At 47.1% G+C, this 27,206-nt stretch overlaps 1 protein-coding gene across 5 annotated transcripts in view; it reads left to right on the top strand.

Moving 5' to 3' along the window:
* Window positions 1-27,206, top strand: part of LOC129867960 (actin-binding LIM protein 3-like) — a 146,454-nt gene that overhangs the window by 21,002 nt on the left and 98,246 nt on the right. For 4 of the 5 annotated variants that reach the window (XM_055941477.1, XM_055941473.1, XM_055941475.1 and 1 more), the window contains exon 2: window positions 18,843-19,001. In XM_055941477.1, the coding sequence (XP_055797452.1) occupies window positions 18,843-19,001 (159 nt within the window). The remainder of the gene's footprint in view (window positions 1-18,842; window positions 19,002-27,206) is intronic. The other variant, XM_055941472.1, reaches the window with a different exon arrangement.

The raw sequence follows: 27,206 nt of genomic DNA, 5'->3' as shown, positions 1-27,206 counted from the left end.
GATGTACTCCAGATTGCGGTGATCAGTCCAGATGAGAAAAGGGTGATTAGCCCCCTCAAGCCAATGCCTCCACACCTTCAAGGCTTTTACGACAGCTAACAGCTCTCGGTCCCCCACATCATAGTTACGCTCCGCCGGGCTGAGCTTCTTCGAGAAAAAAGCACAGGGGCGAAGCTTCGGTGGCACACCCGAACGCTGAGAGAGCACTGCTCCTATCCCAGCTTCGGATGCGTCCACCTCTACTATGAATGGCAAAGAGGGATCCGGATGAGCCAACACAGGCGCCGAGGTAAACAGAGCCTTCAGTTTACCAAAAGCCCTATTCGCCTCGACCGACCACTGCAAGCGCACCGGTCCCCCCTTTAGCAGTGAGGTAATGGGAGCTGCAACCTGACCAAAACCCCGGATAAATCTCCGGTAGTAATTGGCAAACCCTAAAAAACGCTGCACCTCCTTTACCGTGGTTGGAGTCGGCCAATTACGCACGGCTGTAATGCGGTCGCTCTCCATTTCCACTCCTGAAGTGGAAATCTGATGCCCTAGGAAGGAGATGGATTGTTGGAAGAACAAGCATTTCTCAGCCTTGACATATAAATCATGCTCCAACAGGCGACCAAGCACCCTGCGCACCAAGGACACATGCTCAGCGCGTGTAGCAGAGTATATCAAAATATCATCGATATACACCACTACACCCTGCCCATTCAGGTCCCTGAAGATCTCATCTACAAACGATTGGAAGACTGATGGAGCATTCATCAACCCATATGGCATGACCAGGTACTCATAATGACCTGAGGTGGTGCTAAATGCCGTCTTCCACTCATCACCCTTCCTAATACGCACCAGATTGTACGCACTCCTGAGATCCAATTTTGTGAAGAAGCGGGCCCCGCGCATTGACTCCATTACTGTATTAATCAAAGGTAGCGGGTAACTATATTTTACCGTGATTTTATTAAGGTCTCGATAATCAATGCACGGGCGTAAACCACCATCCTTCTTCTTCACAAAAAAGAAACTCGAAGAGGCGGGTGAAATGGATGGCTGAATGAACCCCTGACGCAGGGATTCAGAGATATAATTATTCATAGCCACTGTCTCCGCTTGCGACAGAGGATACACATGACTCCTGGGATATGCAGCGTCTACCAGGAGATCTATCGCACAATCCCCCTGTCGATGGGGTGGTAATTGAGTCGCCTTCTTTTTACAGAAGGCGAGTGCCAAATCGGCATATTCTGGGGGAATGCGCACGGTGGAAACCTGGTCTGGACTTTCCACCGTAGTAGCACCAACGGAAACCCCTACACACCTACCTGAGCACTCTCGCGACCACCCCGTGAGAGCCCTCTGTGGCCAAGAAACAGTGGGATTATGAGTAGTTAACCAGGGTAGGCCTAACACCACAGAATACGCAGGGGAATCAATAAGAAAAAGACTAATCTTTTCCTTGTGACCTCCCTGCGTTATCATAGACAAAGGTGCGGTGACCTCCCTGATAAACCCTGACCCTATTGGTCGACTATCTAAAGCATGAATAGGGAAAGGCATATCAACAGAAACAACAGGAATCCCTAAACTATGAGCAAAATTTTTATTAATGAAATTCCCAGCCGCGCCTGAATCTACTAGCGCCTTATACTGGGAATGAAGGGAAAAATCCGGAAAGGTGACAGAGACAAACATAAGTGCAACAGAGGGCTCTGGATGAGTATGGTGCCTACTCACCTGGGGTGATGCCAGAGTGCCCTGCCTGCCTTCTCTATTCCCAGAGGAACCAACCCGACACCGATCAGCAGTGTGATCTCTGCGATCATAGATGGTGCTCGAGCGGGTACCCCCTCCGGTCTCCCGACGCACCGTCCCTCCCAATTCCATTGGTTCGGGAGAGAGGGTGCGGGAGGATGGAACAACCAGACCCCGATCTAGACGTCCACGAGTAGCCAGTATGTTGTCCAGCCTGATGGACATGTCCACCAGCTGGTCGAAGTTAAGGGTGGTGTCTCTACAGGCCAGCTCCCGACGGACGTCCTCACGTAGGCTACAATGGTAATGGTCGATCAGGGCCCTGTCGCTCCATCCAGCGCCGGCAGCCAAGGTCCTAAACTCCAAAGCAAACTCCTGGGCACTCCTCGTCCCCTGCCTCAGATGATAGAGAAGCTCACCCGCCGTTTTTCCTTCGGGAGGATGGTCGAATACTCTCCTGAAATAACGGGTGAACTCCTCAAAATGGTCCAACGCCGCATTCTCCTCTCTACACACAGCGCTGGCCCACTCCCGGGCTCTCCCGGTGAGGCATGAGACGAGGGCGGAACTCTTCTCCCGGTCGGATGGTACTGGGGAGACCGTGGCCAGATATAAGTTCAGTTTAAGGAGGAAACCCTGGCAGCCAGCAGTATCTCCGTTGTAACCCGTGGGTAGGGGTAAACGGATTTTATTACGTTCAGGTGGGGAAAACGCGTTAACGGTAAATCCCAGTTGTGGCAGTGGAGGCGCTGGAGAAACTCCCTGTCTCTCCAAGCGATCCATATTCTGGACAATACGATCCATGATGGCGCTCAAACAGTCAATCTCCTTAGCTTGTTCCATAACGCGCTTTTCCACCTCCATGGCCGTCGTGTCCTCTCCTGCTGACTTCATATATATTGGTCAGAGATTCTGTCACAGCGGCGTGTATAAGTGGCAGAGGAAGTCAGGCGCAGGAGAGTCAAAATAGAGTGTAGCATGGAGTACTTTAATAAAAGTCCCAGTAATTAGCTCCATAACACTCACGGAAAAATATCATACAAAATCTGGGTACGAAGACCCATCGCACACCTATACACAAACAGCACAACACTTGACAACGAACAATCTCTGACAAACACATGAAGGGAAACAGAGGGTTAAATACACAACAGGTAATAAATGGGATTGACAACAGGTGTGTGGGAAGACAAGACAAAACCAATGGAAAATGAAAAATGGATCGATGATGGCTAGAAGACCGGTGAAGTCGACCGCCGAACACCGCCCGGACAAGGAGAGGCAACGACTTCGGCAGAAGTCGTGACAGATGGAGACAATCACTGAGCTGTCTGACCTTGAGATGGCATGATGGAGACAATCACTGAGCTGTCTGACCTTGAGATGGCATGATGGAGACAATCACTGAGCTGTCTGACCTTGAGATGGCATGATGGAGACAATCACTGAGCTGTCTGACCTTGAGATGGCATGATGGAGACAATCACTGAGCTGTCTGACCTTGAGATGGCTAGATGGAGACAATCACTGAGCTGCCAGATCCAGTCTGACCGCTGTCGTCTGACGCCTCACCTGTCACTGACATAAAAAATACCCATAAATCCTGGCGGTGGGCCACCCTTGACATGTCTGAGTCCCTGCTGATTACACCATCATGGTGAGGTGACAAGGACGCCAGGCGCTGCTCTGCTCTCCTCTGTCATAGTCTCCCCCCTCCTCTACCCTCTCCGCTCAGGGCTTGTCAACATAGTCAGACCTCACAGCTCTGGCTAATCATGACATCTACTGTACTCAGCAGATCACACTGGTTGTTTACCCAGGATCAAATCACTTTTATTTGATGTAAGGAATTACCGATTAGTGTTTCAGCTACAATCAGAAATTGCACCGAAAGCAGCCATAATATTTACAGACACCAACGTCAAATACCTAAATACTCATCATAAAACATTTCTGAAAAAATACATAGTGTACAGCAAATGAAAGACAGGCATCCTGTGATTCTAGACAATGTAAGGAATTACCGATTAGTGTTTTTATGATTGATTGATTGATTGATTGATTGATTCAGTTGATTGAAATAATCATAAGGACCATTTTTATGTTGAGTTAACAGTGAGAGAGAACAGAGGAGAAGCTGTTATGTTGAGTTAACAGTGAGAGAGAACAGAGGAGAAGCTGTTATGTTGAGTTAACAGAGAGAACAGAGGAGAAGCTGTTATGTTGAGTTAACAGTGAGAGAGAACAGAGGAGAAGCTGTTATGTTGAGTTAACAGTGAGAGAGAACAGAGGAGAAGCTGTTATGTTGAGTTAACAGTGAGAGAGAACAGAGGAGAAGCTGTTATGTTGAGTTAACAGAGAGAACAGAGGAAAAGCTGTTATGTTGAGTTAACAGTGAGAGAGAACAGAGGAGAAGCTGTTATGTTGAGTTAACAGTGAGAGAGAACAGAGGAGAAGCTGTTATGTTGAGTTAACAGTGAGAGAGAACAGAGGAGAAGCTGTTATGTTGAGTTAACAGAGAGAACAGAGGAAAAGCTGTTATGTTGAGTTAACAGTGAGAGAGAACAGAGGAGAAGCTGTTATGTTGAGTTAACAGTGAGAGAGAACAGAGGAGAAGCTGTTATGTTGAGTTAACAGTGAGAGAGAACAGAGGAGAAGCTGTTATGTTGAGTTAACAGTGAGAGAGAACAGAGGAGAAGCTGTTATGTTGAGTTAACAGTGAGAGAGAACAGAGGAGAAGCTGTTATGTTGAGTTAACAGAGAGAGAGAACAGAGGAGAAGCTGTTATGTTGAGTTAACAGAGAGAACAGAGGAGAAGCTGTTATGTTGAGTTAACAGAGAGAGAGAACAGAGGAGAAGCTGTTATGTTGAGTTAACAGAGAGAGAACAGAGGAGAAGCTGTTATGTTGAGTTAACAGAGAGAGAGAACAGAGGAGAAGCTGTTATGTTGAGTTAACAGTGAGAGAGAACAGAGGAGAAGCTGTTATGTTGAGTTAACAGAGAGAACAGAGGAGAAGCTGTTATGTTGAGTTAACAGAGAGAACAGAGGAGAAGCTGTTATGTTGAGTTAACAGTGAGAGAGAACAGAGGAGAAGCTGTTATGTTGAGTTAACAGAGAGAGAACAGAGGAGAAGCTGTTATGTTGAGTTAACAGAGAGAGAGAACAGAGGAGAAGCTGTTATGTTGAGTTAACAGTGAGAGAGAACAGAGGAGAAGCTGTTATGTTGAGTTAACAGAGAGAGAGAACAGAGGAGAAGCTGTTATGTTGAGTTAACAGTGAGAGAGAACAGAGGAGAAGCTGTTATGTTGAGTTAACAGTGAGAGAGAACAGAGGAGAAGCTGTTATGTTGAGTTAACAGTGAGAGAGAACAGAGGAGAAGCTGTTATGTTGAGTTAACAGTGAGAACAGAGGAGAAGCTGTTATGTTGAGTTAACAGAGAGAACAGAGGAGAAGCTGTTATGTTGAGTTAACAGTGAGAGAGAACAGAGGAGAAGCTGTTATGTTGAGTTAACAGTGAGAGAGAACAGAGGAGAAGCTGTTATGTTGAGTTATCAGTGAGAGAGAACAGAGGAGAAGCTGTTATGTTGAGTTAACAGTGAGAGAACAGAGGAGAAGCTGTTATGTTGAGTTAACAGAGAGAACAGAGGAGAAGCTGTTATGTTGAGTTAACAGTGAGAGAGAACAGAGGAGAAGCTGTTATGTTGAGTTATCAGTGAGAGAGAACAGAGGAGAAGCTGTTATGTTGAGTTAACAGTGAGAGAGAACAGAGGAGAAGCTGTTATGTTGAGTTAACAGTGAGAGAGAACAGAGGAGAAGCTGTTATGTTGAGTTAACAGTGAGAGAGAACAGAGGAGAAGCTGTTATGTTGAGTTAACAGAGAGAGAACAGAGGAGAAGCTGTTATGTTGAGTTAACAGAGAGAACAGAGGAGAAGCTGTTATGTTGAGTTAACAGAGAGAGAGAACAGAGGAGAAGCTGTTATGTTGAGTTAACAGTGAGAGAGAACAGAGGAGAAGCTGTTATGTTGAGTTAACAGAGAGAACAGAGGAGAAGCTGTTATGTTGAGTTAACAGTGAGAACAGAGGAGAAGCTGTTATGTTGAGTTAACAGAGAGAACAGAGGAGAAGCTGTTATGTTGAGTTAACAGTGAGAGAGAACAGAGGAGAAGCTGTTATGTTGAGTTAACAGAGAGAACAGAGGAGAAGCTGTTATGTTGAGTTAACAGTGAGAGAGAACAGAGGAGAAGCTGTTATGTTGAGTTAACAGTGAGAACAGAGGAGAAGCTGTTATGTTGAGGTAACAGAGAGAGAGAACAGAGGAGAAGCTGTTATGTTGAGTTAACAGTGAGAGAGAACAGAGGAGAAGCTGTTATGTTGAGTTAACAGTGAGAGAGAACAGAGGAGAAGCTGTTATGTTGAGTTAACAGTGAGAGAGAACAGAGGAGTAGCTGTTATGTTGAGTTAACAGTGAGAGAGAACAGAGGAGAGGCTGTTATGTTGAGTTAACAGTGAGAGAGAACAGAGGAGAAGCTGTTATGTTGAGTTAACAGTGAGAGAGAACAGAGGAGAAGCTGTTATGTTGAGTTAACAGAGAGAACAGAGGAGAAGCTGTTATGTTGAGTTAACAGTGAGAGAGAACAGAGGAGAAGCTGTTATGTTGAGTTAACAGTGAGAGAGAACAGAGGAGAAGCTGTTATGTTGAGTTAACAGAGAGAGAGAACAGAGGAGAAGCTGTTATGTTGAGTTAACAGTGAGAGAGAACAGAGGAGAAGCTGTTATGTTGAGTTAACAGTGAGAGAGAACAGAGGAGAAGCTGTTATGTTGAGTTAACAGTGAGAGAGAACAGAGGAGAAGCTGTTATGTTGAGTTAACAGTGAGAGAGAACAGAGGAGAAGCTGTTATGTTGAGTTAACAGTGAGAGAGAACAGAGGAGAAGCTGTTATGTTGAGTTAACAGTGAGAACAGAGGAGAAGCTGTTATGTTGAGTTAACAGAGAGAGAACAGAGGAGAAGCTGTTATGTTGAGTTAACAGAGAGAACAGAGGAGAAGCTGTTATGTTGAGTTAACAGAGAGAGAGAACAGAGGAGAAGCTGTTATGTTGAGTTAACAGTGAGAGAGAACAGAGGAGAAGCTGTTATGTTGAGTTAACAGAGAGAGAACAGAGGAGAAGCTGTTATGTTGAGTTAACAGAGAGAACAGAGGAGAAGCTGTTATGTTGAGTTAACAGAGAGAGAGAACAGAGGAGAAGCTGTTATGTTGAGTTAACAGTGAGAGAGAACAGAGGAGAAGCTGTTATGTTGAGTTAACAGTGAGAGAGAACAGAGGAGAAGCTGTTATGTTGAGTTAACAGTGAGAGAACAGAGGAGAAGCTGTTATGTTGAGTTAACAGAGAGAGAACAGAGGAGAAGCTGTTATGTTGAGTTAACAGTGAGAGAGAACAGAGGAGAAGCTGTTATGTTGAGTTAACAGTGAGAGAGAACAGAGGAGAAGCTGTTATGTTGAGTTAACAGAGAGAGAGAACAGAGGAGAAGCTGTTATGTTGAGTTAACAGTGAGAGAACAGAGGAGAAGCTGTTATGTTGAGGTAACAGTGAGAACAGAGGAGAAGCTGTTATGTTGAGTTAACAGTGAGAGAGAACAGAGGAGAAGCTGTTATGTTGAGTTAACAGAGAGAACAGAGGAGAAGCTGTTATGTTGAGTTAACAGTGAGAGAGAACAGAGGAGAAGCTGTTATGTTGAGTTAACAGAGAGAGAGAACAGAGGAGAAGCTGTTATGTTGAGTTAACAGTGAGAGAGAACAGAGGAGAAGCTGTTATGTTGAGTTAACAGTGAGAGAGAACAGAGGAGAAGCTGTTATGTTGAGTTAACAGAGAGAACAGAGGAGAAGCTGTTATGTTGAGTTAACAGTGAGAGAACAGAGGAGAAGCTGTTATGTTGAGTTAACAGTGAGAGAGAACAGAGGAGAAGCTGTTATGTTGAGTTAACAGTGAGAGAGAACAGAGGAGAAGCTGTTATGTTGAGTTAACAGTGAGAGAGAACAGAGGAGAAGCTGTTATGTTGAGTTAACAGTGAGAGAGAACAGAGGAGAAGCTGTTGTCTTCAGTTGATGGAGGGAAGAACTTCACACCACAGAGTTTGTGAGAGTATTAGTCATTGTCATCGAGACCAAAGCATTTCCACCCCAATGCAAATATTCACCAACAAAACACAGTGTATTGTTTTCTTAGTGGATTGTTCGGATGTGGGAAGTTATTGGAGTAAAGCTGTATAATGCATATTCCAGCAGGTGCATGGCTCCTGTCACAGAATGATTTACATCTCACCTTTTCCTCACGCACGCACGCACGCACACACACACACACACTCAGAGAGCTTGGGTGTCGTTCCTTGGTGATAAACAGTGCCATCAGAGAGACGGATGAATGGAGGGTAAGGGGGAGCTGTCACTCAGTGAGTGGAGCTGTGGCTGAGGAAGTTAACTGGATGTCTGTCTCATGCATCTCTTCCTTCCCAGGTGTCGTGGTGAGATCGCGTGTGTCAGTGACGCCAGTCAGGGCTTTGTTCTCTGTGATGGATAAACAGCTGGGTTTGACTCCCTCCCCTCTCTTCTCCGCTGGTTACAGGGTGATGTGGACTGACGTCACTGGGAGGCAGAAGCCTGTGACTACAGATTTGATCAGGTGTTTTAGTAGCCGACAGAGATGGCCGCCTCGCTTCGCGTTCCTAGGAAGTTCCAGTATTTTGTTTTTTTAATGTATTATTTCTTACATTGTTACCCCAGGTAATCTTAGGTTTTATTACATACAGTCGGGAGGAAATACTGGATATAAAAGCAACGTCAACTCACCATCATTACGACCAGGAATATGACTTTCCCGAAGCAGATCCTCTGGTTGGCCTACCACCCAGGACAATGGATCGGATCCCAGCCGGCGACCCAAAACAACGACGCCTTAGGAGGGGCAGACAAAGCGGTCTTCTGATCAGGCTCCGGAGATGGGCACATCGCGCATCACTCCCGAGCATACTACTCACCAATGTCCAGTCCCTTGACAACAAGCTAGACGAAATCCGAGCAAGGGTAGCATTTCAGAGAGACACCCGAGACTGTAACGTTCTTTGCTTCACGGAAACATGGCTCACTCGAGACACGCTATCGGAGTCGGTACAGCCACCTGGTTTCTTCACGCATCGCGCTGACAGAAACAAACATCTCTCTGGGAAGAAGAAGGGCGGGGGGGGGTATGACTTATGATTAATGAGACGTGGTATGATCATAACAACATACAGGAACTCAAGTCCTTTTGTTCACCTGACTTAGAATTCCTCACAATCAAATGTCGACCGCATTATCTACCAAGAGAATTCTCTTCGATTATAATCACAGCCGCATATATTCCCCCCCAAGCAGACACATCGATGGCCCTGAACAAACTTAATTTGACTCTATGTAAACTGGAAACCACATATCCTGAGACTGCATTTATTGTAGCTGGGGATTTAAAAAAGGCTAATCTGAAAACAAGACTCCCCAAATTCTATCAGCATATCGATTGTGCTACCAGGGCTGGCAAAACCCTAGACCACTGTTATTCTAACTTCCGCGACGCATATAAGACCCTCCCCCGCCCTCTCTTCGGAAAAGCTGACCACGACTCCATTTTGTTGCTCCCAGCCTATAGACAGAAACTAAAGCAGGAAGCACCCGCGCTCAGGTCTGTTCAACGCTGGTCCGACCAATCGGATTCCACGCTTAAAGATTGCTTCGATCACGTGGACTGGGATATGTTCCGCATTGCAGCGAACAACTACATTGACGAATACGCTGATTCGGTGAGCGAGTTTATTAACATGTGCATTGGTGATGTTGTACCCACCTATTAAAACATTCCCCAACCAGAAACCGTGGATTGATGGCAGCATTCGCGCAAAACTGAACGTGTGAACCACTGCTTTTAACCAGGGCAAGGTGACCGGAAACATGACCGAATACAAACAGTGTAGCTATTCCCTCCGCAAGGCAATCAAACAAGCTAAGCGCCAGTATAGAGACAAATATTCGTATTCATTCCTTTACACTTGTGTGTATAAGGTAGTTGTTGTGAAATTGTTATGTTATATTACTTGTTAGATATTACTGCATGGTCGGAACTGGAAGCACAAGCATTTCGCTACTCTTGCATTAACACCTGCTAACCGAGTGTATGTGACAAATAAAAATTGATTTTAAGTGCGTGTTGTTGATGACGACAACAGTCAAGGTGATCATAGAGCATCGTTTCCTCTTTCATAACGTGTCATCCACTGTTCCATCACACTGGGGTTTTATTTAATTTATTTTACCTTTATTTAACTAGGCAAGTCAGTTAAGAACAAAGTCTTATTTTACAATGACGGCCTACCGGGGAACAGTGGGTTAACTGCCTTGTTCAGGGGCAGAACGACTGATTTTTACCTTGTCAGCTCGGGGATTCAATCCAGCAACCTTTCGGCTACTAGTCCACCGCTCTAACCACTAGGCTACATACCGCCCCAAACATGTTAATGTTAAGTCTCTGCTCTTGTTTAAGTGAGGGAGGTGTATTACTGTAGTAGTTACAGACAAAGCCTTTGGCTGTCAGCTTCAATCTAGGGTCATCTTCTCAGACACTAATCTCCCAGGCAGAACACACTCACACCCATGCCAGGACAATTAGCAGCACATTTTAGAGCTATTAGAGCTGATTTCCCTGTGAGGCCAGTGGCGCTCACTAGTGTGGTTCTACTGTAGCAGGGCCCAGTAGTATCAGATGGTAACTGTGATGCTGTAGCAGGGCCCAGTAGTATCAGATGGTAAGTGTGATGCTGTAGCAGGGCCCAGTAGTATCAGATGGTAAGTGTGATGCTGTAGCATGGCCCAGTAGTATCAGATGGTAACTGTGATGCTGCAGCAGGGCCCAGTAGTATCAGATGGTAACTGTGATGCTGTAGCAGGGCCCAGTAGTATCAGATGGTAACTGTGATGCTGTAGCAGGGCCCAGTAGTATCAGATGGTAACTGTGATGCTGTAGCAGGGCCCAGTAGTATCAGATGGTAACTGTGATGCTGTAGCAGGGCCCAGTAGTATCAGATGGTAACTGTGATGCTGTAGCAGGGCCCAGTAGTATCAGATGGTAACTGTGATGCTGTAGCAGGGCCCAGTAGTATCAGATGGTAACTGTGATGCTGTAGCAGGGCCCAGTAGTATAAAATGGTAACTGTGATGCTGTAGCAGGGCCCAGTAGTATCAGATGGTAACTGTGATGCTGTAGCAGGGCCCAGTAGTATCAGATGGTAACTGTGATGCTGTAGCAGGGCCCAGTAGTATCAGATGGTAACTGTGATGCTGTAGCAGGGCCCAGTAGTATCAGATGGTAACTGTGATGCTGTAGGGTTAATGTTACTGATCCTGTTGTAGTGGATTAGAGCTATAACAGAGATATCAATAACTCACAGAAAATACAGCATATTGGATTAAAGTTTATGGCATCAGGACATATTTCTGTTTGTTTTTCTCCTAACATTTAGGCCTGCTGTACACAACACATCATCCTTTTGAGAGATTAACCATTTTATCTCCTCGTATATTAAGAGTGACATTGTTCCAGTAATGTCCATTGAGGGAGGGATGGGCTTTGAGACTATAAATCTAAAGTCTCCTCTAATAAGGATTTAGACAGCTCCACACAGGGGATGAGAGACTGTAATCCTGCTATGCCCCCTCCCTACCCCTCTGTGTGCGTGTGTCGCACGCCTCGTCACCAAGCAGCATGGGAGGAGATTACACACGTCCTCCCCATCCACACTCTCCTTTTCTCCCCTCTCCTCTCCTTTTCTCCCCACTCCTCCCGTTTCCTCTCCTCCTCTCCCCTTTCCTCTCCCCACTCTATTCCCCTCTCCTCTCCCCACTCTCCTCCCCTTTCCTCTCCTCCCCTCCCCTCTCCTCTCCCCACTCTATTCCCCTCTCCTCTCCCCACTCTCCTCCCCTTTCCTCTCCTCCCCTCCCCTCTCCTCTCCCCACTCTCCTCTCCTCCTCTTTCCTCTCCTCTCCCCACTCTCCTCTCCTCTCCCCACTGTCCTCTCCTCGCCTCCCCTCCACTCTCCTCTCCCCACTGTCCTCTCCTCCCCTCCACTCTCCTCTCCTCTCCCCACTGTCCTCGCCTATCTTCTCCTCTCATCATGCAGTCTGGGAGTCAGGCTCCCATGGGCTCCACCACACCGCCTCACTGTTCAAACCTAAACAACCCTCACAAACACACCAGCTCAGACAAATGGTTATTCTCATGACTCATGGAAGGTGTTATGAATGCCTATTGCCTACGTCAAGTGCAGTATTACCAAATAAATAACCCATCCGAACAAGAGATCAGAAACACAGTGTTGAGTTGAGTGATCAGGCTACTGATGAATGATGGCCAGCTCCGTGGCTGTTTGTTCCTCTCTGTGGTGAAGGAATGTAGCCTTTGAGTGCGCTATTTAGTGGGCCGTTGTCTGGTGATCAGTTCATTTTCCCACTCTTCAGACCCTTTTGGTCTTTTGTTTGCTTTGCTTCTTGGTACAGTATGTCACAGATACTGCTGGGACTGCCGTAGCTGTTCTCTTCTATATCACGCCCTGCTGTGAATAAATTCAGCTGGACAACTTCAGACCCTGGGCTTAACATCGTCCCTCTTAGCGTTGCCTTCTCCTCCAAAGCGCTGACACTGGAAAAGACACTTTGTAATGAATTTGATCAGAAATCCCACTTGATCTCTTGAGAGTTGGTGGCTTTCCAAGAACCCTGGGTAATGTGTGACTATCAAGCCCAGTCTAAGCCAATATATTATCTCCAGTAAGTATCTGGCTGTCCGTCTGTTTGCCTGTCTGCCTGTCTGTCTAGCTGTCCGTCTGTTTGTCTGTCTGCCTGCCTGCCTGCCTGTCTGTCTGGCTGTCCGTCTGTCTGCCTGTCTGGCTGTCCGTCTGTTTGCCTGTCTGCCTGCCTGTCTGTCTGGCTGTCCGTCTGTCTGGCTGTCCGTCTGTTTGTCTGTATGCCTGCCTGTCTGGCTGTCCGTCTGTCTGTCTGCCTGTCTGTCTACCTGTCTGGTTTTCCGTCTGCCTGGCTGTCCATCTGTCTGTCTGTCTCACTGAGACATCAAGGTAGTCAGCAGGTAGGTCAGCCACCGGTCACCACAGCTCCACAGCACAATATGTTTTCTACTTCTCATCCTATTTTAGTTTCATTTTCAGCCCTCTGTTAATGGAAGCCCTCGTGAACAGTAATCCTCCCAGAGTCTAGTTAGAGAAAGATAAAACAAGCGCAGACAGACTTTGTTTCAAATGACTGTATTTCTGCTAGTTTCAGAAGTGAAGCTGGAGCTGAGGGCGACCTCCTAATAGAGGTGATGCTGGCTGGACATATGAACGATGGGTTTTGGTCCGGCCAGCAGCTCTTTTAATCCCTTTGGACTATTTTAGTTGTTTAGAAAATAGTTTACTGTAAACAACTAAAATAGTCCAAAGGGATTGATAGAGCCGCTGGCCGGAACAAAACCCATCGTTCATATGTCCAGCCAGCATGAATTTCTCACAGCATAAGAATCTCACTGATACTGTTGTGGGAATATCCAGGTTGTGGTCAACCATGTGGCATAATTGAACATTTGACCTACACACATTGTACATATTTCCATCTCTGGCATGCTATAGGACTAGGCAGATGTAATCCTAACATGCTATAGTTTATCATATCAGGAAATTCATATCAGACACACCAATTTTCTATTTGCTTCGTGGCTCCTTTCACCCTACCTCAAGCCTGTGATGAGCTTGATACTATTGCATGCTGTGTTAATGTCTACCCAGGCTGTGTTAATGTCTCCCCAGGCTGTGTTAATGTCTCCCCAGGCTGTGTTAATGTCTCCCCAGGCCGTGTTAATGTCTCCCCAGGCCGTGTTAATGTCTCCCCAGGCCGTGTTAATGTCTCCCCAGGCCGTGTTAATGTCTCCCCAGGCTGTGTTAATGTCTCCCCAGGCCGTGTTAATGTCTCCCCAGGCTGTGTTAATGTCTCCCCAGGCTGTGTTAATGTCTCCCCAGGCTGTGTTAATGTCTCCCCAGGCTGTGTTAATGTCTCCCCAGGCTGTGTTAATGTCTCCCCAGGCTGTGTTAATGTCTCCCCAGGCTGTGTTGTTGTCACCCACAGATCCTATGCTCTGGGTTACATTCTTCTTTCTTCATCACTGGGTATTATGTCATCATGGCTTTGAGACCAATCTTGCTCAGTCAAACGCGGTCAATGTGCCATCAATGTCCAATACAAGGAGCAGCCGAGCAGGAAACAAATGAATATCAAATCAAACTTTATTTGTCACGTGCGACGGATACAACAGGTGTAGACCTTACAGTGAAATGCTTACTTACCAATAGTGCACTAACCAATAGTGCAATAGTGCAAAAAAGGTATTAGGTGAACAATATGTAAGTAAAGAAATAAAAACAACAGTAAAAAGACAGAATAAGAATTGAAGAGATGCCCAGTTGGGACAAACTAGAGTAAATCAGAATATCACATACAGTGAGATAGCTGTTGATGTCAATGGTCAAATTCGAACCTTTAAAATCCACACCTATCTTATTAAATGTGGTTTTGTTACTTTCCGCTAACGTGGCATTGTTCTGTGGTTTAGGATGTGGACAGAAACACCTGCAATCTTGTTGGGGAGTTTCATTGGGTTCATCCAATATTTAATATGATAGATTGTGTACAGCTATACATAATCCTATCCCTTGCAGACTTTTCCTGCTTAACCGTCAAACTCGAAGGGCTCTACGCAATCTGGATCCCTGAAGAGTTACAGAGTTACGCGATAGAAAGTCAAACGTAATTTCCAATTGAGCCGACATACTGTATGCAGCATTTTACAGTGAATGCAGTCTCCACTAACGCAGGAACATTGCCTTTAAATTTCAACCACGCTATAATGCTGAATTTACGCGATACGGATTGAATAGCGCCCTAAGATATGAATGGACAGATGTCTCAACACAATGAGTTATAGGTGTCAAGGGCAAGGAAGTATCATATGAGACCTCAGTCATAACCTGCCCCTCTGTTCTCCTCCTCAGCTCCCTACACCTGTTCTCCTCCTCATCCTCCTACCCCTGTTCTCCTCCTCAGCCCCCTACCCCTGTTCTCCTCCTCAGCCCCCTACACCTGTTCTCCTCCTCAGCCTTCCACCCCTGTTCTCCTCCTCAGCCCCCTACCCCTGTTCTCCTCCTCAGCCCCCTACACCTGTTCTCCTCCTCATCCCCTACCCCTGTTCTCCTCCTCAGCCCCCTACCCCTGTTCTCCTCCTCAGCCCCCTACCCCTGTTCTCCTCCTCAGCCCCCTACCCCTGTTCTCCTCCTCAGCCTTCCACCCCTGTTCTCCTCCTCAGCCCCCTACCCCTGTTCTCCTCCTCAGCCCCCTACCCCTGTTCTCCTCCTCAGCCCCCTACCCCTGTTCTCCTCCTCAGCCCCCTACCCCTGTTCTCCTCCTCAGCCCCCTACCCCTGTTCTCCTCCTCAGCCTTCCACACCTGTTCTCCTCCTCATCCCCCTACCCCTGTTCTCCTCCTCATCCCCCTACCCCTGTTCTCCTCCTCAGCCCCCTACCCCTGTTCTCCTCCTCATCCCCCTACCCCTGTTCTCCTCCTCAGCCCCCTACCCCTGTTCTCCTCCTCATCCCCCTACCCCTGTTCTCCTCCTCAGCTCCCTACACCTGTTCTCCTCCTCAGCTCCCTACCCCTGTTCTCCTCCTCAGCCCCCTACCCCTGTTCTCCTCCTCATCCCCCTACCCCTGTTCTCCTCCTCAGCCCCCTACCCCTGTTCTCCTCCTCATCCCCCTACCCCTGTTCTCCTCCTCAGCTCCCTACACCTGTTCTCCTCCTCAGCTCCCTACCCCTGTTCTCCTCCTCAGCCCCCTACCCCTGTTCTCCTCCTCAGCCCCCTACCCCTGTTCTCCTCCTCATCCCCCTACCCCTGTTCTCCTCCTCAGCTCCCTACACCTGTTCTCCTCCTCAGCTTCCTACCCCTGTTCTCCTCCTCAGCTTCCTACCCCTGTTCTCCTCCTCAGCTCCCTACACCTGTTCTCCTCCTCAGCTCCCTACACCTGTTCTCCTCCTCAGCTCCCTACCCCTGTTCTCCTCCTCAGCCCCCTACCCCTGTTCTCCTCCTCAGCCCCCTACCCCTGTTCTCCTCCTCATCCCCCTACCCCTGTTCTCCTCCTCAGCTCCCTACACCTGTTCTCCTCCTCAGCTTCCTACCCCTGTTCTCCTCCTCAGCTCCCTACACCTGTTCTCCTCCTCAGCTCCCTACACCTGTTCTCCTCCTCAGCCTTCCACCCCTGTTCTCTTCCTAATAGCCCTCCTGGTTATCTGCTGCAGAGAGCAGGTGTTGCAGGAATGTGTGGTTTGCAGCTGCAACACTGCCGGCAGCATGTTAATTGCATTGGCAGGTCTGAAAGATGTCCCTGTCTGTGATTTAGGGCCACGCTGACAACCATTCTGCAACTCTTTATCTGGCTCTCTCAAAAGGTGCAGGTTCTTAATGGCAGCTTTGGTTAGTGGCTTCATCTTAAAGAGGTTGTGTGTCTGTACAGTACGTCTAAAATACATATTTTCCAGATGTTGAAAATGTGTATTTTCCAGACGTTGAAAATGTGTATTTTCCGGATGTTGAAGGCTCAAACCAATGTCCGCGATGTGGAAATCAATGCCGGTCCGCACTACAGTGTTGCCTGAAATTGAATTTTATGAATGCCCAGCTATATGGTAAGCATACTGTTTGTACAACACCCCAACAAAGACATCCAGATGACATTGGCTTGTGCTTACTGGGGTGTAGGCCCACCACTTGTAAAACGTGCCGTTGCATTGGTTTATTAGTCCTGATTCCTGTAATGAATCAATGTGGCTATTTAAACACTGAATATCAGCTACACAACTGTATCAGGAGTTATCGTGAGCCTATTTGCAATGTGTTTACACAGCGGGAAATGCAGAAGTATTTTATTTTTCCCTATGATCAGCTTGTCAAAAATTGAGGGATATGTCGTGGCAGAATCAGATTTAGCTAAGTAACATAGATAGATAAGATGTTATTTTCATCATATGCTTGTGAGATACTTGTCATTAGAATCTTCTGAGCTAGGGCTTAGTAACTTGGGGCCAGAGAGGGGAGAGGTCAGGCTTGTCTTCATATGTCAATGTATCTGTTAAACCATGTGGTGCTAAGTAGAATATCAGAAGGGGAGGAGGACAGAATGGAACATTGTTTTCTTATGGGAATGTGTCTGTAACTATTCCTAAACCATGTGACGGGATGGCGTTATTAATGGGGAACCAGTTCGTTATCTCATACAATGTCTGTACGCCAGTCAGTCACTCCCTACTTTTCTAATAGGGGGAAGGAGTTTGGCCGTGTTTGGAACCATTCTATTTCCCCTCTGAGGTTGCCCTTATCTTGACCTAGTTGTCACGCCCTGGCCTTATTATTCTTTGTTTTCTTTATTATTTTAGTTAGGTCAGGGTGTGACATGGGTAATGTTTATGTTTTGTTGGTTTTGGGTGTTTATTTGGTAAAGGGGTTATGGGGTGTAGTAGATGGTTTTGTGTTGAGTGTATATGTCTAGCGTTGTCTATGTTGGTTAGTTATCTAGGAGAGTCTATGGTTACCTGAATGAGTTCCCAATTAGAGACAGCTGATTTCGGTTGTCTCTGATTGGGAGCCTTATTTAGGGTAGCCATAGGCTCTCATTGGTTGTGGGTAATTGTCTATGTAGAACGTTTGTAGCCTGTATGTATGTGCACAACGTTTGTAGCTTCACGGTCATTTTGTTTAAGTGTTTCGTGTTTATTGTTTGTCATCTTTTAAAATAAAAGAAGATGGCTTATTTTCCAACTGCTGCATTTTGGTCCGTCAATCCGCCACACGATCGTGACACTAGTATTTGACCTAAGAGGCTCACTGTCTGATTTTGAGTTTGTCCAGGTTTGGGAGTATCTAGAAATAACAATTGATATATGCCATTGGATGAGGTAATGTTTTGGTAGACAGTGAAGTATCAAGCATGAGATTGAAATCTTGTCTTGGGAGATCAAACTGAATGATGATTTATAGCTGATGCTGTCTAGCGATAGGATACTCTTCTTTCGGGTAAAAAATTCTTTGTAAGTTGAGAGGGGTGTAGCTTGGCTATAAATGAAACTAAGAATTGTTTTGTAAGCACTCAGAGAATTCATTTATAGACACTGAATTGATATGAGAGTCATTAAAGGGCTTGTATATATATTAAAGATGGAATATATAATTTAACTCTGACTTGTGTGTGGTTGACTCTCTCTCTCTCTCTCTCTTTATTGAGTAATACAGGAAATTACCACGATAGATACAAACTTGAAACCACTGATCATGACAATGGGATGAAACTCCTGGACAACAGTTGTGATTGTCCATTTCATATTGTCCATTTTACTTTGACCAGTCCAGTTTTTAGGATATGTTGTTTGTTAACATAACTGCGCATTTTTTTATTTGATTAAGCGCCATTAAGGTTAGGTTATTTGATCAGAGAAACCTGCATGATGTAAAAAGTGTCCGTCTCATTACATTGTCATCCATTTTATCTCCAACCTGTAGGCTACAGAAAAGGCCACATACTATTTCTGCCATATCCTATATGTGCTACAGGATTTATGTTAGGTAAAAAATAAATATGAAACGTTGGTGGAGCTGCAGCAATGAGTTTCTCCAACATCAACATGGAGAATAAAAATATTTCCCGCCCCTGCCTTTGACAAAGTAGGCACTGCTTATCACAGGGTGTCAACACTCACCTAAAAAGCCTTATGAGAGAAATTGTCATTGTTTTGGGGAAGAATTATGTGAGGTTGTATGTGTTGTTGTTGGAGTTGAGTCTTGGTCAGTTTAGGTCAAAACATTTTGCCCTCGTCAATCTGCCGCCATAGGCTACCGCATAATCCTGCCTAATGAGCGGGCCGGCCTTGGTAGCTGTCCAGCGGGTGTGACCTCTGACCTTACCTCTTCTCTCCTGTGGTCTTCAGCAGGGCCTTACCGGCACAGCGCCTACGGAGGCAGCCCGAGCGGCAACAGCGGGCGTGGCGCCGTGACCATCCACTGTCTCCGCTGCCGGGAGGTCTGTAAGGGAGAGGTGGTTCGTGTGCAGAATGTCCACTTCCATGTCAAGTGCTTCACCTGCCAAGGTAAGACCCTCAGCCTTCTGTCTGTCCGTCTGCCTGCCCTCCATCCAGCCGTCTGTCCATCTGTCCGTCCACCTGTCTGTCTGTCTGTCCGTGTGTCTGTTCTCTAGACATCCCTATCCTCCACAGTCTAGCAGCACTCTGCCAGTCCCATTAGAAACCATTAGCTATCAGAGAGAGAGAGAGAGAATCTGTCTCCCTGACACCCCCTGGGCTGCTCAAGGGCTGTGATCAGGAGAAAAGCACACAGCCTCAACAAAGGAATAGCAAGAGAAGCCTGCTGAGAGCTTTTCATGGTAGACAAGACAGTGAAGACAAGATCAACTGACAACTTGTAATGTTTATCTTATTGTTAACCTATACATGAGTGTTTCATATTTTCAGAAGGTTATTTTCTACTCGTGTTTCACCTAAGGAAGCCACTTGTAGTGCCTATAAGCAGCCAGAAGAAGAATAGGCAGGTGGAGGTGGGCCATTCCCTTCCATTGTCAGAAAACATTTCCAAACTGCCGGTGCTCACGTGGTCTTGTTAATTATGCAAGCTGTTGCTGTGGTAACGGTGTTAGGGGGCAACTTGCCTTGGATGCTGGTTACTCTCTCCGCCAGTATCAGCCAATAGGAGCCCTTCCTGCGTGCTCTGGAGCACAGCAAGGGGGTTGCCGTTTTCTCGCTACAACATATATAAATTTCCCTTCTCTTTCCTGCTCATTCTCTTACTGTCTGTCTCTATAGATCTCTCGTTCCCTCTCTCTCCTCTTTCTTTCATTATCTGTTCAGTTTCTCTCTCTGTCTCTTTGTCTCTCTAACTCGCTCTGTGTATCTCTCATTCCCTGCCCACAGTTTCTCTCTCATTCCCTGCCCACAGTATCTCCCTCATTCCCTGCCCACAGTATCTCCCTCATTCCCTGCCCACAGTTTCTCTCTCAATCCCTGCCCACAGTATCTCCCTCATTCCCTGCCCACAGTATCTCCCTCATTCCCTGCCCACAGTTTCTCTCTCATTCCCTGCCCACAGTATCTCTCTCATTCCCTGCCCACAGTATCTCTCGCTCTCTGTATCTCTCATTTCCTACCCACAGTATCTCTCTCTCTCTCTCTCTCTCTCATTCCCTGCCCACAGTATCTCTCTCTCTCTGTATCTCACATTTCCTACCCACAGTATCTCTCTCTCTCATTCCCTGCCCACAGTATCTATCTCTCTCTTTATCTCTCATTTCCTACCCACAGTATCTCTCTCTCTCTCTGTATCTCTCAATCCCTACCCACAGTTTCTCTCTCATTCCCTGCCCACAGTTTCTCTCTCATTCCCTGCCCACAGTATCTCTCTCATTCCCTGCCCACAGTTTCTCTCTCATTCCCTGCCCACAGTATCTCTCTCATTCTCTCCGTATCTCTCATTCCCTGTATCTCTCTCTCTGTATCTCTCATTCCCTGCCCACAGTATCTCTCTCATTCCCTGCCCACAGTATCTCTCTCATTCCCTGCCCACAGTTTCTCTCTCATTCCCTGCCCACGGTATCTCTCTCATTCTCTGTATCTCTCATTCCCTGACCACAGTATCTCTCTCTCTCTCATTCCCTGCCCACAGTATCTCTCTCTCTCTCCTTCCCTGCCCACAGTAGCTCTCTCTCTCTCATTCCCTGCCCACAGTATCTCTCTCCTTCCCTGCCCACAGTATCTCTCTCTCTCTCTCATTCCCTGCCCACAGTATCTCTCTCATTCTCTCTGTATCTCTCATTCCCTGCCCACGGTATCTCTCTCATTCTCTCTGTATCTCTCATTCCCTGCCCACAGTATCTCTCTCTCTGTATCCCTCATTCCCTGCCCACAGTATCTCTCTCTCTGTATCTCTCATTCCCTGCCCACAGTATCTCTCTATCTCTCATTCCCTGCCCACAGTATCTCTCTCTCTGTATCTCTCATTCCCTGCCCACAGTATCTCTCTCTCTGTATCTCTCATTCTCTACCGACAGTATTTTCCTCATGTTGTCTGTTTTCTCTATTCGTACCAGCAGCACTCCCTCCACCCACACGCTTTCCTTCTTTGTGTCCTGCTGAGGCTAGTGAGTGCAGACTGAGAGCTGCAGACTGAGAGCTGCAGACTGAGGGCTGCAGACTGAGGGCTGCAGACTGAGGGCTGCAGACTGAGGGCTGCAGACTGAGGGCTGCAGACTGAGGGCTGCAGACTGAGAGCTGCAGACTGAGAGCTGCAGACTGAGAGCTGCAGACTGAGCGCTGCAGACTGAGGGTGCTGACTGACGTCTCCAACTCCACCAGGACAGACAGACACCTCAGCTTCTGGCAGACCTGCCCTCCTCAGAGCCCCTCCTCCTACAGCTGTGGGGGATGGTTGGTTGTGGTTGGTTGTGGGTGGTGTGTAGGGCTGGTGGTTGGTTGTGGGTGGTGTGTAAGGTTAAGTAGGGTTGGTTGTGGGTGGTGTGTAGGGTCAAGTAGGGCTGGTGGTTGGTTGTGGGTGATGTGGGTGGTGTGTAGGGTCAAGTAGGGCTGGTGGTTGGTTGTGGGTGATGTGGGTGGTGTGTAGGGTTAAGTAGTGCTGGTGGTTGGTTGTGGGTGGTGTGGGTGGTGTGTAGGGTCAAGTAGGGCTGGTGGTTGGTTGTGGGTGATGTGGGTGGTGTGTAGGGTTAAGTAGTGCTGGTGGTTGGTTGTGGGTGGTGTGGGTGGTGTGTAGGGCTGGTGGTTGGGTGTGGGTGGTGTGTAGGGTTAAGTAGGGCTGGTGGTTGGTTGTGGGTGATGTGGGTGGTGTGTAGGGTCAAGTAGGGCTGGTGGTTGGTTGTGGGTGATGTGGGTGGTGTGTAGGGTCAAGTAGGGCTGGTGGTTGGTTGTGGGTGATGTGGGTGGTGTGTAGGGTTAAGTAGTGCTGGTGAACAGCAGGTGTTTTTCCTAACCTGTCTCAGGTGTTTAGCTCAGAAACACAGTCCACCTGAGAGCTCACAATGAGCTGATAGTGTTCGACTGGCTTTCAGAACACATGTATTGTCATGGCTTTAGGCAGAGCGCACCATGCACCTGCTACACTAAGCATTTTCTCTTACACTGGCCACCATTAGTCCTCATGCCATGTCTAATCTCCTCCTGTCTACTCTTCCTATACGCAGCAGCGTTTTAGAAAGTAGTGTGGCAGCAGGAGTCCTGTTGGTGAAAGTGAGCCTTTTAATCGAGCCAATCTCCCCCCCAGTGTTGGAGTGAGATGGAATTTGGGAAGGAAAAAAATATTTTGTAATAGACTCATTGTTGTTTGCTTGGGTAGTGTGGATGTCCTTCGTCAGTCTGTTGTGTCCTAGCTGGGAGGGAGACGGTGAGGGAGGATGGGACGTAGGACACAGTGATGCGCTGGGGAACATGCCATGCCAAGATGCCAGCAGAGACAGCCTGTAGTGTTCCAACAGCCCATGCATGAAATAGATTTTCCTTCACCAAACAAGAGGCCATTGATGAGTCTTGTGGTGAACAAACAAGCCATCATCCCACACTAGGAGCCAGTTGCCGGATGAAAACCGGCCATTTTATACCCTAGCAGTGCATTTTATACCCGAGCAGTGCATTTTATACCCGAGCAGTGCATTTTATACCCTAGCAGTGCATTTTATACCCTAGCAGTGCATTTTATATCCTATCAGTGCATTTTATACCCTAGCAGTGCATTTTATACCCTAGCAGTGCATTTTATACCCTATCAGTGCATTTTATACCCGAGCAGTGCATTTTATACCCGAGCAGTGCATTTTATACCCTAGCAGTGCATTTTATATCCTAGCAGTGCATTTTATATCCTATCAGTGCATTTTATATCCTATCAGTGCATTTTATATCCTATCAGTGCATTTTATACCCGAGCAGTGCATTTTATACCCGAGCAGTGCATTTTATACCCGAGCAGTGCATTTTATACCCGAGCAGTGCATTTTATACCCGAGCAGTGCATTTTATACCCTAGCAGTGCATTTTATACCCTAGCAGTGCATTTTATACCCTAGCAGTGCATTTTATACCCTAGCAGTGCATTTTATATCCTATCTGTGCATTTTATATCCTATCAGTGCATTTTATATCCTATCAGTGCATTTTATATCCTATCTGTGCATTTTATATCCTATCTGTGCATTTTATATCCTATCTGTGCATTTTATATCCTATCTGTGCATTTTATATCCTATCTGTGCATTTTATATCCTAGCAGTGCATTTTATGCCCTAGCAGTGCATTTTATACCCTAGCAGTGCATTTTATACCCTAGCAGTGCATTTTATACCCTAGCAGTGCATTTTATATCCTATCTGTGCATTTTATACCCTAGCAGTGCATTTTATATCCTATCAGTGCATTTTATATCCTATCAGTGCATTTTATATCCTATCAGTGCATTTTATATCCTATCAGTGTGAGGAAGTGTGAGGTAATACATGACATGAGCACCTGTAAAGAACTGAGCATGTGGAAACAGAATCCCTAATATAGAATCCTGGAGTCAGCAGTCAGTAACCACAGTCAGCAGGTTCAAAACCCAATCAGCTTCTTAGTCTGTAAACTTCTAACTGGCTGTAACTGGCTATCAGGCTCTCACTGGCCATCTGACTCTCTCTGACTCTCTCTGACTCACTGGCTCTCACTCACTGGCCATCTGACTCTCTCTGACTCACTGGCTCTCACTCACTGGCCATCTGACTCTCTCTGTCTCTCTGACTCACTGGCTCTCACTCACTGGCCATCTGACTCTCTCTGACTCACTGGCTCTCACTCACTGGCCATCTGACTCTCTCTGTCTCTCTCTGACTCACTGGCTCTCACTCACTGGCCATCTGACTCTCTAACTCACTGGCTCTCACTGGCCATCTGACTCTCTAACTCACTGGCTCTCACTGGCCATCTGACTCTCTGGCTCTCACTGGCCATCTGACTCTCTGGCTCTCACTGGCCCTCACTGGCTCTCACTGGCCCTCACTGGCTCTCACTGGCCCTCACTGGCTCTCACTGGCTCTCACTGGCCATCTGGCTCTCACAGGCTCTATCTGGCCCACTCTGGCCCATTCTGGCCCTCTCACTGGCCCTCTGGCCCATTGTGGCTCTCTGGCTCTCTGGGGGGTCTCATCTCTCCAAGACAATAGTTACAGTTGTCATAGTAGGGTGGATTCTAGAGTGTCTCTGTTAATCCAGTAGTCCCCTCTAGAACGCCACAGCGGTTGGATACAAAGTGGGAGGAGTACCAGTTAACATTGTCAGTGAGCTGGTCTGTAAAGATATAGAGCGGAAAGAGAACAGAGAAGGCAAACGCCAGGTGCATGAGCAGCGGTGTGGAGGTCATCTGTCTCAGGAGAAGGCCTTAGATTTCAGGGTTGTTGTCGTCCTCAGGCAAAGAACTTGGGCAAACAGAAAAGCAGAGAATGAGAAACTCTCAGCTTGCTGAATTACAAAATATGTACAGTATTAAACATAAATCATTGGTTCCTGCAGATAAATGGAAAAGACTACTTCGCTTTGCTTCGCCATCTGAGGTTTTTATGTAGGACCATTTCTTCCTGGGATAGAAGTAATTACTTTATAATATTGATTCAGCAGTTTGCACTCAACAAGGGCCAATGATTCTCCGTTGGCCATCGACATTCTGTTTAGATGAAATCCTCTACAGTATAAAGTGATCATCTTCTAAGCGTACTGATGAATCAGCCAGTCTCTTCCAAATGGGTCTGTAGAGACTTCTCTCTTTGCCTTTTGTGTTTCCAGCTTTGAACCTCGCAGAACTACAGATCTCTGTTGTAGACAACGCAATCGCTTGTTAGTTAGTAGCATGGTCGGAGATGTGAGTGAGAATCCTGGAACAAACTCCAGGCAGTAGGAGAAGAGGCTGCTGGGACCTGGGAGTGAAATGGGATGAAAGGGAGAAAATGAATTTCTATACAAACAGTGTCTGCCAAGAAATGCGTTCCCATTATGCTCCACTTGTGAGGACAGTATGAGTGGTGCCTCTAGAATGGAGGCTGTGGCTGTGGGAGGGAAAAGAGCTGGACCTGCCCACAGTGTCTCTCTCTGTCCTGGGGATATGGCTGTCTCTCTCTGTCCTGGGGATATGACTGTCTCTGTTTGTTTGTCCTGGGGATATGACTGTCTCTGTCTGTCCTGGGGATATGGCTGTCGCTCTCTGTCCTGGGGATATGGCTGCCTCTGTCTGTCCTGGGGATATGACTGCCTCTGTCTGTCCTGGGGATATGACTGTCTCTGTCTGTCCTGGGGATATGACTGCCTCTGTTTGTCCTGGGGATATGACTGCCTCTGTCTGTCCTGGGGAAATGGCTGTCTCTGTTTGTCCTGGGGAAATGGCTGTCTCTGTTTGTCCTGGGGAAATGGCTGTCTCTGTTTGTCCTGGGGATATGGCTGTCTCTGTTTGTCCTGGGGAATTGGCTGTTGCTGTTTGTCCTGGGGAATTGGCTGTTGCTGTTTGTCCTGGGGAATTGGCTGTCGCTGTCTGTCCTGGGGAATTGGCTGTTTCTGTTTGTTTGTCCTGGGGATATGACTGTCTCTGTTTGTTTGTCCTGGGGATATGGCTGTCTCTGTTTGTTTGTCCTGGGGATATGACTGTCTCTGTTTGTTTGTCCTGGGGATATGGCTGTCTCGGTCTGTCCTGGGGAAATGGCTGTCTCTGTCTGTCCTGGGGAAATGGCTGTCTCTGTTTGTTTGTCCTGGGGAATTGGCTGTCTCTGTCTGTCCTGGGGAATTGGCTGTCTCTGTTTGTTTGTCCTGGGGATATGGCTGTCTCGGTTTGTCCTGGGGATATGGCTGTCTCTGTTTGTCCTGGGGATATGGCTGTCTCTGTTTGTTTGTCCTGGGGATATGACTGTCTCTGTCTGTCCTGGGGAATTGGCTGTCTCTGTTTGTCCTGGGGAAATGACTGTCTCTCTCTTGCCTGCGGATATGACTGTTTCTGTCTGTCCTGGGGATATGACTGTCTCTCTCTGTCTGTCCTGGGGATATTGGGCGTCCCAGGAAGTAATCTGTTGGCCCATGGGTAGGAGGAGAGACGATAAATAAACAGGAGGGAGCTGTGCCAGTCTGCAGCCAGACATTATGTAGAAATAGACGCGCACACACACACACACACACACACACACACACACTGGTCCAGCCTTCTTGGCATATAGCTACAGTATGTGACGATGACTCAGTGGAGATGTCTATAAGAGCCGGGTACTTTCATCTCCAAACCATGTCACTCTGCATAATGAAAGATACAAAATGGAGGACAAATCATACTTTACAGTACTCCCAACATCTCCTTTCTACAGTCTCTCATATCTATGCAGGAAGTGTTTGTGTGTAAGTCCCATTCTGCCCCTGGTGCTGCTGTGCATAGATGGGGGCTGACAGTGACAGGGGGACAGGTCACGGCTCTGTCCTGACTGATCACTGTGGAGCAGCAGACGTGGGAGGAGGACCGGGACTGATTGATCAATCGATGGCTGATCTGCTGCCTCCCTCCATGGAGCCTCTTCCCCTTCACTGTAAGCAGAGCCCTGACACACACAGCTAAGCAGGCAGCCTGTAAGGGCGGGCTGGCTGGGGGGATTAGACAGTCCCCACTGGGCAAAAAACGGTTGAATCAACATTGTTTCCATGTCATTTCAACAACAACAAAAATGTAATGTGACAACATTGAGTCAATGTGGTGACATTTTTTGTTGATTTCATGTTGAATTCACGTTAGTTGACAACTCAACCAATTTTTTTTTACTGACATTGAACTGACGTCTGTGCCCAGTAGTTTACCCCTGTCCTGTCTGGGAGGAGAGAGAGAGAGAAATACTGTGCCAAGTAGTTTACCCCTGTCCTGGCTGGGAGGAGAGAGAGAGAGAGAAATACTGTGCCCAGTAGTTTACCCCTGTCCTGGCTGGGAGGAGAGAGAGAGAGAGAGAAATACTGTGCCCAGTAGTTTACCCCTGTCCTGGCTGGGAGGAGAGAGAGAGAGAGAGAGAGAAATACTGTGCCCAGTAGTTTACCCCTGTCCTGGCTGGGAGGAGAGAGAGAGAGAAATACTGTGCCCAGTAGTTTACCCCTGTCCTGGCTGGGAGGAGAGAGAGAGAGAGAAATACTGTGCCCAGTAGTTTACCCCTGTCCTGGCTGGGAGGAGAGAGAGAAATACTTTAAAAAAACGTTTTGTCTTTAATGATACATCCTCATTTCATTTAATTAAAACCTCAC

This window comes from Salvelinus fontinalis, chromosome 13 (genome assembly GCF_029448725.1).
Source record: "Salvelinus fontinalis isolate EN_2023a chromosome 13, ASM2944872v1, whole genome shotgun sequence".
NCBI lineage: Eukaryota > Metazoa > Chordata > Actinopteri > Salmoniformes > Salmonidae > Salvelinus > Salvelinus fontinalis.
The sequence above is the reverse complement of the archived record's forward strand: the minus strand, read 5'-3'. Positions and strand labels throughout refer to the sequence as shown.